Source organism: Microcaecilia unicolor, chromosome 1, assembly GCF_901765095.1.
Source record: "Microcaecilia unicolor chromosome 1, aMicUni1.1, whole genome shotgun sequence".
NCBI classification, from domain to species: Eukaryota; Metazoa; Chordata; class Amphibia; order Gymnophiona; family Siphonopidae; genus Microcaecilia; species Microcaecilia unicolor.
This window is the reverse complement of record NC_044031.1, coordinates 26,732,965-26,752,119: the sequence shown is the minus strand read 5'-3', so window position 1 is coordinate 26,752,119 and position 19,155 is coordinate 26,732,965. Positions and strand designations below refer to the sequence as shown.

The window sequence follows — 19,155 nt, the reverse complement described above, 5'->3', positions numbered from 1 at the left end:
AGACCATATAGTCTGTGCAGCAGTATTTCCCGCCTCCAACCACCAGTCCCGCCTCCCATCACCGGCTCCGGCACAGACCCCGTATAAGTCTGCCCTCCCCCATCCTAGCCTCTCAACCACCAACCCCCCCCCCCCCGCCACCCAATTTCACCTAAGCTTCTGTGGATCCATTCCTTCTGCACAGGATTCCTTTATGCCTGTCCCACGCATGCTTGAATTCCGTTACCGTTTTCATCTCCACCACCTCCCGCGGGAGGGCATTCCAAGCGTTCACCACCCTCTCCGTGAAGAAATACTTCCTGACATCTTTCCTGAGTCTGCCCCCCTTCAATCTCATTTCATGTCCTCTCGTACTACCGCCTTCCCCTCTCCGGAAAAGATTCGTTTGCGGATTAATACCTTTCAAATATTTGAACGTCTGTATCATATCACCCCTGTTCCTCCTTTCCTCCAGAGTATACATGTTCAGGTCAGCAAGTCTCTCTTCATACGTCTTGGAACGCAACTCCCATACCATCCTTGTAGCTTTTCTTTGTACCGCTTCCATTTTTTTAACATCCTTCGCAAGGTACGGCCTCCAAAACTGAACACAATACTCCAGGTGGGGCCTCACCAACGTCTTATACAGGGGCATTAAAACCTCCTTTTTTCTGCTGGTCACACCTCTCTCTATACAGCCTAGCAACCTTCTCGCTACGGCCACCGCCTTGTTGCACTGTTTCATAGGCTTTAGGTCCTCAGATACTATCACCCCAAGATCCCTCTCCCCGTCCGTGACTATCAGGCTCTCCCCACCTAACACATATGCCTCCCTTGGATTTACTCCCTAAGTGCATCACTTTGCATTTCTTCGCATTGAATTTTAATTGCCAAACATTAGACCATTGTTCCAGCTTCTTCAGATCTTTTTTCATGTTTTCCACTCCCTCCGGGGTGTCCACTCTGTTGCAAATCTTGGTGTCATCCGCAAAAAGGCAAACTTTACCTTGTAACCCTTCGGCAATGTCACTCACAAATATATTGAACAGAATGGGCCCCAGCACCGATCCCTGAGGCACTCCACTACTCACCTTTCCCTCCTCCGAGCGAACTCCATTCACTACCACCCTCTGGTGTCTGCCCGTCAACCAGTTCCTAATCCAGTTCACCACTTCGGGTCCTATCCTCAGCCCTTCTAGTTTATTCAAGAGCCTCCTGTGGGGAACCGTGTCAAAAGCCTTGCTGAAATCTAAGTAGATGACGTCCATAGCACGTCCTTGATTTAATTCTCCCGTCACCCAGTCAAAGAATTCAATGAGATTCGTTTGGCATGACTTCCCTTTGGTGAAACCATGTTGTCTTGGATCTTGCAACTTATTGGCTTCCAGGAAATTCACTATCCTTTCCTTCAGCATGGCTTCCATTACTTTTCCAATAACCGAAGTGAGGCTTATCGGCCTGTAGTTTCCAGCTTCTTCCCTATCCCCACTTTTGTGAAGAGGGACCACCTCCGCCATTCTCCAATCCCTCGGAACCTCTCCCGTCTCCAAGGATTTATTAAACAAATCTTTAAGAGGACCCGCCAGAACCTCTCTGAGCTCCCTCAGTATTCTGGGGTGGATCCCGTCCGGCCCCATGGCTTTGTCCACCTTTAGCTTTCCAAGTTGTTCATATACACTCTCTTCCGTGAACGGTGCTCTATCCACTTCGTTTTCAGGTGTACTTTTGCCAGTCCCTCTCGGTCCTTCCCCAGGATTTTCTTCAGTAAAAACAGAACAAAAGTATCCATTTAGCAAATTGGCTTTTTCTTCATCATTTTCTACATAGCGTTTTGCTGTATCTTTTAGTCTCACAATCCCCTTTTTAGTCTTTCTCCTTTCACTAATATACCTGAAGAAGTTTTTGTCTCCCCTCCGTACATTTCTAGCCATTTGTTCTTCCGCTTGCGCCTTTGCCAGACGTACCTCTCTCTTGGCTTCTTTCAGTTTCATCCGGTATTCCTCCCCGTGTTCCTCTACTTGAGATTTTTTGTATTTCTGGAACGCTAACTCTTTAGCCTTTATTTTCTCAGCCACTTGCTTTGAAAACCATATCGGTTTCCTTTTTCTCTTGCTTTTATTTACTCTCCTTACATAAAGGTCTGTGGCCCTGTTTATTACTTCTTTTAGCCTGGACCACTGTCCTTCCACTTCTCTTATGTCCTCCCAGCCCATCAGCTCCTTCCTCAGGTATTCTTCCATTTTGTTAAAGTCAGCTCGCTTGAAATCCAGGACTTTGAGTTTGGAGTGGCCGCCATCCACATGAGCTGTTACATCAAAACAAACCGTTTGATGGTCACTGTTTCCCAGGTGTGCAGCCACTCGGACATTTGACACACTATCCCCATTCGTGAGCACCAGATCCAACGTGGCTCCCTCCCTCGTGGGTTCGTTCACCATTTGTCTGAGCAGAGCACTTTGGAAAGCATCCACAATCTCTCTACTTCTTTCCGATTTTGCAGATGGAACCTTCCAATCTACATCCGGCAGATTAAAATCTCCCAACAGCAGCACCTCTCTTTTCTTCCCCAACTTTTGAATATCAGCGATCAGATCTTTATCTAGTTCTTCCAATTGTGTCGGGGGTCTATAGACAACACCCACGTGGACCAAGGTTCTATCCTCTCTTTTTAAGGTGATCCATATTGCTTCTTCCTTTCCCCACTTCCCTGTCATTTCAGTTGCTGCGATATCATCTCTCACATACAGAGCTACTCCTTCACCTTTACGTCCCTCTCTATCCTTCCTAAAAAGATTATAGCCTGGTATGTTTACATCCCATTCATGGGAACAATGGAGCCATGTCTCTGTGACTGCAACTATGTCCAAGTCAGTCTCCAACATCAGGGCTTGAAGGTCATGAATTTTATTGCTTAGACTGTGAGCATTTGTGGTCATTGCTTTCCAACTACATTTCCTAGTATGTGTTTTGGGTTTAGTGATTTGTGAGTGTCTTTTGTCTTTGGGTACCTTCTCCTCTTTTTGTTCCCTCTTCTTTGCTTTTTCTTTTTTTCTGCTTCAATTTTAGTTTCAGGAACATCACAGTGCTGTAGTGGAGCAAAAGAATTTTGTAGTGGCAACACTTGTGCGGGTGGATGCTTCTGTGTCACATGACGAATTCTGCCTGAGCCTACTGTGAGCCATCTGTTCCTTTGTGGTTTTATTCTCTGAGGCAGTGGTGAGAAGTTATGATTCTGCACAGTCCTATAAGTTGCTTTAATTGCATCTAATTCTTGCATTACTTTATATAGCTCTTGTTTTAAAGTAGATAGCTGAAGGCAGATAGGACAAGCTTTAAGTTTCCAGATGATTGGCCTTGAAACCAAAGCAGCACAATTATTGCAGAGAATAAAAGTCATCCTGATTGGTTGAAATGGGTATGAACAGGTGTACTATGTTGGAGTATCTGCCTGCAAGACTGCCTGTGTATGACTGTGGAGTAAAGTTAATAAGGTTTGGTTTGTCTATAAATGAGTGGACAACCCTGGGGTGGGTGGGATTATAAGTCCCAATGGGTCAGCTTAAGTGCTGCTATCAAGGGAATTCTCTAGTTGAATGGACCAAAATGGTAGTGTCTGATCCAGCACTTTACAATTTATTATACTTTTAAAACTGCCCTAAGATATTAATAACTTTCCTTTTAAATAAATCTAGATATTGGCAATAATTATAGCAGTGTCAGCTATGTAAAAATGCCCCTCCCCTCTATCAGAGTTTGGCAGGAACAGAAAGAAAGAAAATAAGACAAAGAGAGGTTTCCCAGTGCTAATTAAATTGATTAAGCAACAAGCCTTAAAAAGTTTAGACAATATCAGGTAGGTTTCTCACCTAATGCCAGTCAATTTGAGAAGAGTATGGGATTTAGGAGTCAGAATAAACCTGTCCTTTTTGTAGGAGCTTGGTTCAGTCCCAGCACCTGGAAGGTGGAAGTAAGAGTGGAATGACCTTTAGTTTGAGTCCAACCCTGCTTGCCCCCAGCTGTGGGGGTGCTTAAGTCCCAATGGGTCAGCTTAAGTGCTGCTATCAAGGGAATTCTCTAGTTGAATGGACCAAAATGGTAGTGTCTGATCCAGCACTTTACAATTTATTATACTTTTTAAAACTGCCCTAAGATATTAATAACTTTCCTTTTAAATAAATCTAGATATTGCCAATAATTATAGCAGTGTCAGCTATGTAAAAATGCCCCTCCCCTCTATCAGAGTTTGGCAGGAACAGAAAGAAAGAAAATAAGACAAAGAGAGGTTTCCCAGTGCTAATTAAATTGATTAAGAGGGTGGCAAAGCAGTGAAATTTCATGGTTTATAATGGGCTAGAAAACCCAGTTCTTTGTTAAGGCCTGTCTGGTGAGTGTCAAAATATTTCATCATTTTGACTTCAAAGGTCTTGCGTTCCTGTATTGTTTTAAAGTTTCCTTTAAGTATTCTTAACATAAAATCATTAGTACAGTGTTCTGGTTTTGTAAAGTGCTGTCCCAGAGGTAACATCCTGGTTGGCACTGGCATTTTTCATATGATGTCTATGTAAATTAAATCCCTTCTTCAGCATCTGGCTTGTTTCTCCGATATAGCACCCTTTGTCACATTTTTTACGTTGGATGACATATAGTACATTGGAAGATGAGCATGTGAAGGATTCCTTTATGTTGAATATTTTTCCTTTGTGAATGACTGCGAGTGAAATGTTTTGGCATAGTTTGCAGCTGGATATATTGCAAGGATGTGTGCCATTATCTTCTTTTTGAGTCTGTGTTGGGAGTTTACTTCTGATTAGCTTGTGTTTTAAGTTGGGTGGCTGTCGGAAGGCCAGCACTGGTGGGGATGGGAATATCTCTTTCAGTAATTCATCCTCCTGTGTTCTCATTTCACCTTTTTGGTTGATGATGATTTTGTACCCAGTCATCTTAAATTGTAGCAATATATGGATGCTATTCAATTCTGGATGAAAAGTAACAGATTAGCTTTAAATTATGACAGAAATTATGCTTATCAGTTGGGCGGGTGGTAGTCTGGTTAGTGCAATACAGCTCCAAAGCTGTTTTGGTGTCTGTTAAACATCAGATTGTTAGTCTTGAAGTTATACTAGATTCACATTTGAATTTTAAATGTAACCACACCTCCAATAGTGGAATGTTCACCTTACTTCACCTTAAACAGTTACCTCAGGTGAACATCATCAAAACGGAGATCAGAGTACATACATGCAAAACTAACCATGCCAGCCTAATCCTGTGAATAGGAGAAATTATCTAAATGATTTTAATTCAGAGACAAGTATTATATTTCAACCATGAATTAAATTTATTTTTAATTTCTCAACAGTTTAGTTTAACTATTCTCAAACAGGCATGTTTGTTCTTGTACAGGTTATACATAAACCTCTAAAGTGAAATCTCACCACAATATTCACAGACATCTAACAGCACATTGTCAGATAAGTATATTTTGGTTTAGTAGGAATTAAAAAAAAAAAAAAAAAACATTAACTTGATTAAACATATATGCAACTCTGGAATTTGATTCTTTGTGATTATCTTCATATTTTTCAGGTAGCACCACCTCACCATACCGCAAAATTGCTAAGTATATATTTTTTGCCTTACTTTTATTCCCACTATATTTTTCTAAGTTATTTTTTCTTTTACTTCCTGTAGAAACATAGGGGCCCGAAGGCGGAAGTGGTCAGTAGACCACCAGGGCACTAGTAGGTAAGGGGATGGGAGCAGGGCGTATCTGCGTGGGGCCTCAGGGGCCTGGGCCCCCGCAGATTTCGCCCTGGACCCCCCTACCGCTGCCAACCCTCCCCCTCCGTTGCTCGCCTACCTTCGCTGGCGGGGGACCCCAACCCCCGCCAGCCGAGGTCCGCGTCCTCCTGCCGCTGCCGGCTGCCTTTTGTCCTTTCATTTTTCCACTGAAGCTGGCGCCGACAAAAGTTTCTTTTGAGTCTGACGTCGCTGCACGTTGTACGTGCAGGACGTCAGACTCAGAAATAGCTTCATTCTGTTTCTGAGTCTGACGTCCTGCACGTACAACGTGCAGCGACGTCAGACTCAAAAGAAACTTTTGTCGGCGCCAGCTTCAGTGGAAAAATGAAAGGACCTCGGCTTGGCTGGCGGGGGTTGGGGGTCCCCCGCCAGCTGACGGAATTCTTTTAAAGGCAGCCGGCAGCGGCAGGAGGACGCGGACCTCGGCTGGCGGGGTTGGGGTCCCCCGCCAGCGAAGGTAGGCGAGCAACGGAGGGGGAGGGTTGGCAATGGCAGCGGCTGGGGGAGGGGGATCGGCAATGGCGGGGGCGGCAGCGGGGGCGGGGGCTATAATGTGCCCCCTCACTCTGGCCCTGGCCCCCCCTACCGCCGCAGTTCAGATACGCCCCTGGATGGGAGTAGAGGTCAGTGTATCCCCCACACCAGTAAACTAAATGGAAAAAAAATCACCAAGAAGCCATCCGTTTTCAATTTGCCCCTCTGCAAACTTCCTTCCCAGCGCACTGTTAGACAAGATGTAGGAGTCATGGCAGCTCCCTGGATAACGTGTCACAACATCCCGGATCCTGAGGTTTGCATCGCACACCGCTTGCACATTCAGCGAGTACCCCATCTTGCGGTTTCGGTACTGCATTTCTTGATCCGCAGGCGGGGTCAAGGCAACATGTGTGCAGTCAATAGCTCCCAGGACATTGGGTATGCCAGCAATCTTGTAGAAGTCCTGCTTGACCCTCCTCTGCTCTGCTGCCCCTGTGGGAAAAGCAATGTGCTTGCGAACACATTTTTTCAGGGCGCGCAGAACCTGAAACATAGTGCAAAGGAGTGTATTGGGTCATGCAGGTTTTATACAGTAAAGGTATGAGAAGGGGGTGTAACAAAGGTGGAGGAGGGAAGAGAGGTGTTGGAGGGCAGAGATGAGGAGAGGGTTTAGCAAAATTAGGAGTAGTACCTGGGCTAGATGTCTTGAAACAGTTGCCTGGTCCACGCCGCTGTTACCCCCTAAAACATGCTGGAATGTCCCTGTGGCAAAGAACTGCAGAACAGTCAGCAGCTTTACCAGGCCAGGTACTGCATGAGATCTAGCAGTGGTTGGGTCGATTTCATCTCTAATTTCATGGTATAGCTCATATATAGCTGTTCTGGACAATCAGCTGTCTCTTTTCCAAGTTGAAGATCCCTAACTTATTTAGCTTTTTCTCATACAAGAAGAGTTCCATCCAGGGGCATATCTGCGTGGGGCCACAGGGGCTTGGGCCCCCGCAGATTTCGCCCTGGACCCCCCCTACCGCCGCCAACCCTCCCCCGCCGTTGTTGTCGCCTACCTTTGCTGGCGGGGGACCCCAACCCCCGCCAGCCGAGGTCCGCTTCCTCCTGCCGCTGCCGGCTGCCTTTAAAAGAATTCCTTCAGCTGGCGGGGGACCCCCAACCCCCGCCAGCCAAGCCGAGGTCCTTTCATTTCTTCCACTGCAGACTGCAAAGCTGGCGCCGAAAGTTTCTTCTGAGCTTTGCAGACTGCAGTGGAAGAAATGAAAGGACCTCGGCTTGGCTGGCGGGGTTGGGGGTCCCCCGCCAGCTGAAGGAATTCTTTTAAAGGCAGCCGGCAGCGGCAGGAGGAAGCGGACCTCGGCTGGCGGGGGTTGGGGTCCCCCGCCAGCAAAGGTAGGCGACAGCAACGGCAGGGGGAGGTTGGCAATGGTGGCGGCGGGGGGGGGGGGGCTATAATGTGCCCCCTCACTCTGGCCCTGGCCCCCCCCTACCGCTGCAGTTCAGATACGCCCCTGGTTCCATCCCTTTGATATGTTTGGTTGCTCTTATTTGAACCTTTTCTATTTTTGCTATATCTTTTTTGAGATACGGCAGCCAGAATTTAATGCAATACTCAAGGTAAGGTCACACCACAGAGTGATACAGAGGCATTATAACATTCTTGGTCTTATTTACTGTCCTTTTCCTAATAATTCCTAGCATCCTGTTTGCTTTTTTTGTCAAAACATAGTAACATAGTAGATGACGGCAGAAAAAGACCTGCACGGTCCATCCAGTCTGCCCAACAAGATAAACTCATATGTGCTACTTTATGTGTATACCTGACCTTGATTTGTATCTGTCATTTTCAGGGCACAGACCGTATAAGTCTGCCCAGCACTAGCCCTGCCTCCCAACCACCGGCTCTGGCACAGACCGTATAAGTCTGCCCAGCACTGAAGGAGGTCAGTCTGAACATTTGTGGGAGGTTGTCAGAGTGTTGGTGTCTGACAAGCGAGGGTGGTGAAAATGCCTCTATCTCCTAGGCAGTAAGAGAAAGGAGAAGAGGAATTGACTGAACCACAGGTTTATCCCAAGTCATTAACTAATTCTAAAACTGAATGGTTATGGAGCTTTGAGTGTGGGAGAAGTGAAACAAGGTGCCCAGGGACTAGCAGCTGTAATACAGCAGGCAGACTGGTTTTCTCTGATACCGTTGGGGAAATAGTACTGTGAATAATCACTTGTTACAAATAAGCAAAAGCAGTTCTCCTAAGGTGATGGATTAGCCCCAATTGTGTGGGTGAAAAAGGACAGCACGGAGAGGTGTCGAGGGAGAGCGGACAGCACTGAGAGGTGTCGAGACAAGAGCGGACAGCACGAAGAGGTGCCTGCTGACAATATGTTATCTTGTGGCTGGTTATTATTAATGGTACTTAAGGCCATCTGATTCACTACGGTCTCTTTGACATTCTTACTTACAAGGAACTTTTTCTTCCCAGTTTGGCTGATATCCTCAAAAGATACCTTATCCTGAACCATGCGTTTTTGAGCGACTGTTGGCCTTCCCCCCATTTTTCTAGTTTAAAAGCTGTTCTAGTTCCTTTTTAAATATTGACGTCAGCAGCCTGGTCCCACCCTGGTTAAGGTGAAGCCCATCAGATCAGAATAGGCTCTCCCTTCCCCAGAATGCTGCCCAGTTCCTGACAAATGCAAAACCCTCATCCCCGCACCCTCGTCTCATCCACGCATTGAGACTCCGGATCTCTTCCTGTTGCTTGGGCCCTGTGCGTGGAACAGGTAGTATTTCAGAAAATGCTACCTTAGAGGATCTGGATTTGAGCTTCCTTCCTAAAAGCCTAAATTTGGCTTCCAGAACCTCTCTCCCACATTTTCCTACGTCGTTGGTACCCACGTGTACCCTGACGGCCGGCTCCTCCCCAGCACTATAAAATCTTGTCTAGGTGCCGTGTAAGGTCCGCCACCTTCACACCAGGCAGGCAAGTCACCAGGCGACCCTCACGTCCACCAGTCACCCAGCTATCTACACGCCTGATGATTGAGGGCCAGATGCACCAAACTTAACGAGCCATTAACGAGCAAGTAGTAAACCCTGGCATGCACTAAAGGCTTCTCCGAGCCATTTTCCGATCACGGTAGCAGCTAACAAATCCGGCACAAAGGTGAGCAGCAGCCAGGAGGGAGAGCAGCGCACAGCCTCTCAGTCAATCACAGCGCGTTTAGCTGACACCAGTGACAGCTCAACGCGCTGTGATTGGCTGAGAGAGACCTGGAGGAGGGAGCTGTGCCTTCTTTTTGGATCCCGGACTAGAGGCTCGATCTCTCCCATTACAGCAGCCGCTGACAGGCTGAAAGTTCTCGGCAGCCGACTGAATCACACACGGAGGGAGGAAGGGAGGGATCAAGCGAGAGAAAGAGACCATCACAGACGGGGAGGGAGCGGGGGCAAGGAGTAGTCACAGAGATAAAGAGACGGTGCTGGGGGGCAGCTAATACACGTCGCTAAGGAATCGGTAAGCAACGAGCATTAACGATTGTTTAGTGCATCTTCCTATGAGTCTCCAACTACAACGGCGGTTTCTGTCTTTCCCCTGTGGGCTGTAAAGAGACATATCCTCAGTGCGAGAGGCTAATACATCCTCTGGTGGGCAGGTCCTGGGTACAGGAGTACTTCCTACTTCACCAGGGCAATGCTCTCCTTCTAGGAGACCTCTCTCCTCCGAAGTAGCACAGGGGCTACCCGGCTGGAGGTGGGACATCTCTACAATATCCCTGTACGTCTCATCTATGTACTGTTCTATCTCCCTCATCTCTACCAAGTCTTGTACTCTAGCCTCGAGAGAACGGACCTGCTCTCTGAGAGCTAGGAGTTCTTTGCACCGGGCACACACATATGACTTCACACCAACTGGGAGATAATCATACATGTGACACTCAGTGCAAAAGACTGGGTAGCACCCCTCTCGCTGCTGGACTACTGACTCCATCTCATTAATATATGAGTATTTCAATATATTAAAACAAGCTACAAAATGAAGGATGTTGAATAGACAAAGTGTCTTTAGGATTTTAATATGATGTATTTTGTTGTTTTGTGATTACTGTTTGGATATACTGAATGTATTGAGACTTTGTGGGAGCAGCACTTGCTTATTACCTTAATTAGAACCCTGACTATAAATGAAGAGCTGCCTCAGGGGCGGGTGGGCAGAGTAAACCAGATCCCTCCTGGAATCCTATCTATTAAGGTACGTTACTCAGAGAACTCCCAGTCAGCCAGCCCCCAAACACAGGAATCACAGTTTTTTAGCTTTGGAGTAGGGCTGAAGGAGGAAAGGGGGGGGGGGGGGGGGGCAGTGCCAGGGCCTTTGGTGGCTGAAGATGTGTGTGTGTAGAGAAGAAAGAAGAAAAGAAAGAAAGCTGTGCAGAGTCATGTGCTTCTGCTTTATATACTTCAAGAACAGAAAGGGATCAAATAACCTCTTCCCTTCCCAGCCAAACTCCAGTTTAATTTCCTGATGCAAGGAAGGTGACCATTTTCATAGGTTCTACTCTTTGAAGTCTCCAGTTTTGGAGCCTCTCTGTCTGGCTTTCATTGTTCTCACAGAGAGCCCTGCTCCCAGATGCCCAGAGAGGACACAGGCAAATGCATTCCAATTCAGATTCAACACAGAAAAAACACACTGCTCATCCTCTCATCCCCAACACAACATGAAACAAACCCACAAATTTAAACACCCAGATTACACCCTCCCCTATCTCAGCCTGAAAATTCTCGGGGTCACAATTACCCTAACCTTACACTCGAGAGCCAAGTGAACTCTACAACCAAGAAAATCTTCCACTCAATGTGGAAACTTAAACACGTGAAACAATTCTTTCTGAGGGAAACTTTCTGCAACCTGATACAATCAACGGTATTAAGCCACGTTGACTATTGCAACAGAATCTATGGCGGATGCAAAGAGCAACTCTTAAAGAACTTCAGACTGCTCAAAACACAGCAGCCAGTCTTATATTTGGAAAGACGCGATTCGAAAGCGCTAAACCCCTCCGATAAAAACTGCACTGGCTTCCAATCAAAGAACGCATAGCTTTCAAAATCTGTACCCTGGCCCATAAAATTATCTATGGCGAAGCCCCGGGATACATGGCAGACCTCATAGACCTCCCAACCAGAAATGCAGTCAGATCAACACGAGCATACTTAAATCTCCACTACCCAAGCTGTAAAGGACTCAAATATAAATCAATTTATGCATCAGCCAAACGTTAAAAATCTAAATCGTTAAAGTACCTAACGATTTTAAAAAAACGAAGAAATGCACCAAAAAAAAAAGTCACACATGCTCAGTTCGGTATTGAAACGTACAATGTATCAAGGAATCACAATACACGTCGGTAATCGGCCCCCTAAATCATGCACAGAGCAGCCAAGCGTTTTGCTGGCTGCTCTGCGCATGCTGCAAATGTCAAAACAAACGAAAAAAAAAGCCACAACACATACACGTGGCTACCCAGTCAGCAAAATACAAAACAAAGGATCAGGAGGGGGCAAGGGCGCTCGTCCGGAGCGTCCTGTATGGATGGCCTTGCCCCCCCCCCCCCGCTGCTCCCCACTTTCCGCCGCTTCCCCCCCCCCACGAAAAAGCAAAATTCTAGCAGTCCCGGTCCCCCTCCCTTCCTGTTCTTCTGTTTTGCAAAAGCTAACTCCGCCTCCCGTCATTCTTCCGCCCCGTGCCCCGCCCGTGCCCCCGCCCCCGCTGCCCCCCCTGAGGTTGACTATGCCGCTCCCCCCCCTCCACCGAGACCCCCCCTCCCTATTACCGACCCGAGCAGCGCTCTCACCTCTTTGTGAAGCGCTGCACAGGCAGGAAGATCTGTTGTGTTGGTCGCAGAGTCTCCATGACGTCTCTTCTTCCCTGGCCTAGGCCCGCCCTACTTCTGACGTAGGTTACTTAAGATTTTTCCTAGCACAGAGCTGTCCTAACGAGAGGTCCAGACCTCTCGTTAGATTTCCTGCCTTTTTCCTGCGTAAAGGCAATCGGAAAAGGTTAGTGCATCTCGTTTCAATGGGGTTTTTACACTAATTGCTCATCTCCATTCCGTTTTCGTTAGCTGCTAGCTTCCTCGGTAAAAGCCCTTTGATGCATGCAACGGATCAAAGTTTCCTCGTTGGAGGGTCATTAAAGGCTCATTAAGCTTTAGTGCATCTGCCTCTTAATGTGGACAAATGCAAAGTGATGCACATTGGGAAGAATAGTCCAAATCATAATTACTTGATGCTGGGTTTCTCCTTAGGAGTCAGCACTCAAGAAAAAGATCTAGGTGTCATTCTAGACAATACTCTGAAATTTTCTGCGCAATGTGTGGCAGTTGCCAGAGCCGGTGATGGGAGGCGGGACTGGTGGTTGGGAGGTGGGAAATACTGCTGGGCAGACTTGTACGGTCTGTGCTATGAAAAAGGCAGGTACAAATCAAGGTAAGGTATACACATATGAGTTTATCTTGTTGGGCAGACTGGATGGACCATGAAGGTCTTTTTCTGCCGTCATCTACTATGTTACTATGTTATGTTAATATGTAACCCGCTGCAGTAAGGGCCTCAGCGAGCATCAAAAACACACGCTGACACTAGTGCAGGCCCTCTTTTCCCGCAGCTTAGAAAAGGACCCCTGGGTGTACCTTATTTTGCTCTGGTCTCAGTCATTTTTTTTTTTTAAGAGTGGGGTTTGTACTGTTTCAGGCATCTGAAATGACATTTCTCACTCCAAAACATTTTTTTTTCCCTGTGACTCGGAGTGCACAGTATTTTCCAAGAATGCATATTCTTCCACCCATCAGAACGAGTGTGTACTATTGGAAAATAGTATGCACCCTTTCTAATATTTACCAAAAGAGAAAAAGGAAAATAAAAAAAATTTGGGCTGCACACTCCTAATTATTTCATAGTTTGGTGATACAAGAAACGCTCTTAGGCTATATAGCCAGACCTTTAACAATGGAGAATTAAAGGTGTCTGTTCTACTCAAACCGTTTTCAGAAGGAATTAGGAGCACTGGTTCCCAAACCTGATCCCGGAGGCACCCCAACCAGTCATATTCAGGATATCCACAATGAATATTCATGAAATAGATCTGTATGAGGTGCAGGCAGTGCATGCAAATCTGCCATAAATATTCATTGTGGATATCCTGAAAACCGCAAATGTTGATATCCTGCAAACTAAACGTTTGCAGCGAAATTTAAATTCACACCGATGTTCCCGGCTTGCCTAAACGTTTTTCATCGAGGAGAGGTCCATTTGTTTGACACAGTGGATGAGGCACAGAAATTGGTGACTGGGTTAAACCTAACTGAGACATCGACAGATACTCCTCAGCCTTCAAGATGAACTCGATATACAGATCACTCACCTTGGAGTATGGCCGACGCCATTTTGAGGTGCATAAGTATACTTTAGAAAATGATCTCCATCTTTTTGCTGCAGTGTGGAATTTGACTGATATGTCTAAAGTCTATATTTCACTTTATTGGGGGAACTGGCAGTGTTGATAGCAGGATATGGCAGAGACAGTGTGACTGGGCATCAATTCAGAAAACTGCCTTTTCCATTCTCTTTAACTCACTAGTTATAATCTCTGTTGCCTATTGCATACTTCAATTTGGTGAAGCTCTACACTTAACGTAACATATCTAGGGATATTGGGGATGTGAACTGATCACTGCTAAACTGTCTTGTTTTTGTTGTGGAACTCTATAGCGGGATTTGGTAATGCTAATGGCTGGCTATGATATGGCCACTGAGAAGGGGATTTCATACAGGAATCCGCTTTATCAAAGTTATGGGTACTGCAAGATACTGCAAAATTATATTTTTCTTTGCCAGCAGTATCAGATTTGTAAGATCACATGTCCTGTCTGTTCCATAATTCTTTAAGCGACATGCTGGGAGATACTACAGCTGAATGGCTCAACATACTACCATGTCTTGTTTTTAAGTACGAGTCTATAAAATAGAATCTAGTAGGTTTGCGGACAGGATATGGCAGGGGCCATGTGGAGGAATGCCTTTTTGATATTAATGCAGTTGAATGACACATATTTTGTGCTTTCTTCGTGCTTTTCTTCTCTGCTTTTATTTTAAGGTAGTGGTTCTCTCCCCATTTGTGTTATCTATATTACTTGTTATATAAGTTTATGGGCGGCATTCTACGTTCAATGCCGCAAAAATGGGGATACTGCAACTAAGTAATGCTTTTACACCAAAAGGTTTTGTATTATAGAGTGGAGCTACATATTAGGAGTCTAAGGGCCATGTTTACTAAGGTAAAATTATGTATCATACCTGATAATTTTCTTTCCATTAATCATAGCTGATCAATCCATAGACTGGTGGGTTGTGTCCATCTACCAGCAGGTGGAGATAGAGAGCAATCCTTTTGCCTCCCTATATGTGGTCATGTGCTGCCGGAAACTCTACTACTACTACTACTATTTAACATTTCTAGAGCGCTACAAAGTGTACGCAGCGCTGTACAAACTCCTCAGTATGTCGATATCAAAGCTCCATCCGCAGGACTCAGCACTTAGAGAATTACACCCACAAAGGGACACTCTGCCCAGCTCACCACCGCTGAAACGGGGGAGGGGAATTAACCCAGCTCATCCCCACACAAGTGGGGGAGGGGAATCCGTCCAGCTCATCCCCGCGGAGCGGGGGAGGGACACCACACCCGCCGATGCGGGGGGATCTGGCTTATCCTGCAACCGCAACCGCGGGAGGAGCTGACTGATCCTAACACCGCCGAAGCGGGAGGGGTACAAAGCTGCCCTACAGCCGCACGAAGCGGGAGGGAGTGCCGGCAGAATTTATGTCTCAATCCAGCCCCGTAAAACGGAGGGGAGAGGAATGCAGCAGCTCACTGTAACACAAACTCGTCTCAACTCTTGAAGGATCCAAGTGAAAAAACTTGAACACGAAGTCCTCCTGAAGTAACTGAAGACTAAACTTGAACCTAAAATTCAACCAGAATATAAACAGTACAGATATCTGGGAGGGGCTATGGATTGATCAGCTATGATTAATGGAAAGAAAATTATCAGGTATGATACATAATTTTACCTTCCATATCATCAAGCTGATCAATCCATAGACTGGTGGGATGTACCGAAGCAGTACTCACCCAGGGCGGGACATTGAAATCCCTGACCGCAACACTGAGGCTCCAAACCGGGCCTCCGCCCGAGCAGCCACAGTCAAGCGGTAATGCTTGGAGAATGTACGGGCCGATGCCCAAGTTGCCGTCTTGCATATCTCTTCCAAGGAGACGGACCCGGCCTCTGCCATCGAGGCCGCCTGAGCTCTTGTGGAGTGAGCCTTCAGCTGGATAGGCGGCATCTTCCCCGCGGCCACATAAGCCGCTGCAATGGCTTCCTTGACCCATCTTGCCACTGTAGGCTTAGCAGCCTGCAGACCCTTACGAGGACCTGCAAACAGGACAAACAGATGATCCGATTTCCGGAAATCATTGGTCACTTCCAAGTATCTGATGATGACACGTCTCACATCCAGATATTTGAGAGCAGAGTACTCCTCTGGGTAGTCCTCCCTACGAAAGGAAGGGAGACAGAGCTGCTGATTCACATGGAAGCGAGAAACAATCTTGGGCAGGAAGGAAGGCACTGTGCGAATAGTCACTCCTGCCTCCGTGAACTGCAGAAAAGGCTCTCGACATGAGAGTGCCTGGAGCTCGGAAACTCTTCTGGCTGAAGTGATAGCCACCAAAAAGACTGCTTTCAATGTCAGGTCTTTCAGAGATGCCCTCGACAAGGGTTCAAAAGGCGGCTTCTGCAATGCTCTTAGCACCAGGTTGAGATTCCACGCAGGCACCACAGAGTGCAGAGGAGGGCGCAGGTGATTAACTCCTTTGAGAAAGCGCACCACATCTGGCTGAGAAGCCAGGGAAACACCCTTCAGGCGGCCCCTGAAGCAAGTCAGAGCCGCTACCTGGACTTTAAAGGAACTGAGCGACAGGCCTTTCTCCAGACCTTCTTGCAGGAACGCCAACACTGAAGAAATTGGAGCAGTGAAGGGAGAAAGTGAGCCTGCTTCACACCACACTGCAAAGATACGCCAAACCCTGGCGTAAGCAGTAGAAGTAGAGCGCTTCCTCGCTCTCAGCATAGTGGCGATGACCTTGTCTGAGAAGCCCTTCTTTCTCAGACGCTGCCACTCAATAGCCAGGCCGTAAGACCAAAGGGGGAGGGATCCTCCAACACCACGGGACCCTGATGAAACAGGCCCTGCTCCACTGGCAGTCGCAGAGGATCGTCGACTGAGAGCCTGATCAAGTCCGCATACCAGGGACGTCTGGGCCAATCCGGACCCACCAGGATTATCCGGCCCGGATGCTTTGCCACCCGGTCTAGCACCCTGCCCAGCATGGGCCAGGGCGGGAACACATAGAGAAGCTCTTGTGTCGGCCACTGTTGGAGAAGAGCATCTACTCCCAGGGATCGAGGGTCCCGTCCTCTGCTGAAAAAGCGCGGCACTTGGCAATTGGCCGATGACGCCATCAGATCTAGGCTCGGCTGGCCCCAGCGCTTCGTGATGTCCAAGAACGCCTGAGCCGATAGTTGCCACTCTCCGGGCTCCAAGGTATGGCGACTGAAAAAGACCGCCTTGACATTCATGACTCCAGCAGTGTGGGCCGCTGACAGCTGTTCCAGGTTCGCTTCCGCCCACTGGCATAGATTCATGGCCTCCTTGGCTAGAGGGGCGCTCTTGGTACCTCCCTGGCGGTTGACATAGGCCACAGCCATGGCATGCCCGACAGGACCCGTACTGGCTTCAAGGCCAGTACCGGGATGAACTCCAAAAGCGCCAACCGAATGGCTCTGAGTTCCAGGAGGTTGATAGACCACTTTGCCTCTGCAGGAGACCAGAGCCCCTGCGCTGTCCTTCCCAAACAGTGGGCTCCCCAGCCCGACAAAGAGGCGTCCGTCGTGACGACAATCCACTCTGGGGTCACCAGAGGCATTCCTGCAGACAACTTGACTGTCTGCAGCCACCAGCTCAGCGCCTTGCGCACTGCTGGGTCCAAGGGAAGGCGCACAGCATAATCCTCCGACAACGGAGTCCAGCGCTGCAGCAGAGAGAGTTGTAGTGGTCTCATATGAGCCCTGGCCCAGGGCACTACTTCCATCGTGGCCGTCATAGAGCCCAACAGCTGCACATAGTCCCAAGCCCGAAGAGGAGAGGCTACTAGGAACTAGTCCACCTGAGCCTGATTGTCTGGCAGGAACACTCTGCCCACTTGGGTGTCGAATCGAACTCCCAGATACTCCAGGGACTGAGTCGGGTGCAGCTGGCTCTTCTCCCAGTTGATGATCCATCCCAGGGAGCTCAAAAGAGCAACTACCCGGTCCACAGCTTTGCCGCACTCTGCTTAAGAGGGGGCTCGGATCAACCAGTCGTCCAGATAAGGATGGACTTGTACTCCTTCCTTTCGCAGGAAGGCCGCTATGACCACCATTACTTTGGAAAAGGTCCGCAGAGCAGTAGCCAACCCAAAAGGGAGGGCTCTGAACTGGAAGTGTCGTCCCAGGACTGCAAAACGCAGAAAGCGTTGGTGAGGAGGCCAGATGGGAATATGCAGGTACGCTTCCTTGATGTCCAAGAAAGCCAAGAACTCTCCTGCCTTCACTGCCGCTATAACAGAGCGGAGAGTCTCCATGCGAAAGTGCCGCACTTTCAAGGCCCGATTGACCCCTTTGAGGTCGAGGATAGGCCGGACAGAACCTCCTTTCTTTGGTACCACAAAGTAAATGGAGTAACGTCCCTTGCCAATCTGATTTTCTGGCACCGGAACGACCGCCCCCAGGCGGATCAGGTTGTCCAAGGTCTGCTGCACTGCCACAGCTTTGACCGGAGACTTGCAGGGAGAGAGTACAAACCCGTCTCTTAAGGGTCGGCAGAACTCTAGCTTGTAGCCGTCTCTGATGACTTCCAGCACCCAAGCGTCTGAAGTTATTGTGGTCCACTCGCCCAGAAACGAGGACAGCCGTCCTCCAATCAGCACTGGGGCGAGGACCAAGGCCCCGTCATTGGGTACGAGACCCTGGGGGAGGACCGGAGGGAGCACCTCCGGGATGGCGGTCTCTGCGAAAGGAATGCTGCTTGGGGGAGAAATTCCTCTTGAAGGAAGAGGGGGCAGAGGAGCCCGACCTGCCCGGGCGGTACCGACGGGCTTCCTGAAACCGTCCTCTGGAGGTACCGGGGCGAGTACTAGCCCGAGCCCTGACCTCTGGTAACTTCTTGCCCTTAGACGTGCCGAGATCAGTCACGATTTTGTCCAGCTCGACCCCAAAGAGCAGCTTGCCTTTAAAAGGCAATCTAGCCAGGCGGGATTTAGAGGCGTGGTCAGCAGACCAATGCTTCAGCCAAAGCCACCGCCGCGCAGAGATGGTCTGAGCCATGCCTTTAGCTGAGGCTCTCAAGACATCATACAGCAAGTCTGCCAAATAGGCTAAGCCCGATTCCAGGGCCGGCCAATCAGCCCTCAAGGAATGATCCGAGGGGGAAGCCCGCTGCACCATAGTCAGGCACGCCCTGGCCACATAGGAACCGCAAACTGAGGCCTGCAAACTTAAAGCAGTCGCCTCAAAGGACGACCTTAAGGCCGCCTCCAATCTTCTGTCTTGGGCGTCCTTTAGGGCCGTGCCACCTTCCACCGGCAACACCGTTTTCTTAGTCACCGCAGTGATTAAAGAATCCACGGTAGGCCACAGATAGGCCTCACGTTCACTTTCAGGTAAAGGATAGAGGCGGGACATAGCCCTAGCCACTTTGAGGCTCGCTTCCGGGACATCCCATTGAACCGAAAT

The 19,155-nt window shown here is 48.2% G+C and overlaps 1 protein-coding gene across 2 annotated transcripts in view; it reads right to left on the bottom strand.

Annotated features, from left to right (window-relative positions):
* The window catches only part of LOC115464154 (protein ZNF783-like), a 122,703-nt gene that overhangs the window by 65,850 nt on the left and 37,698 nt on the right, over window positions 1-19,155 (bottom strand). The window contains exon 4 of one of the 2 annotated variants that reach the window (XM_030194578.1): window positions 6,348-6,802. The exons of the other annotated variant lie outside the window; for it this stretch is intronic. Within the exon in view, the coding sequence (XP_030050438.1) occupies window positions 6,675-6,802 (128 nt within the window). The 3' untranslated portion in view covers window positions 6,348-6,674. Of the gene's footprint in view, window positions 1-6,347; window positions 6,803-19,155 lie in introns of those variants that run through there. 2 annotated transcript variants of the gene reach the window in all.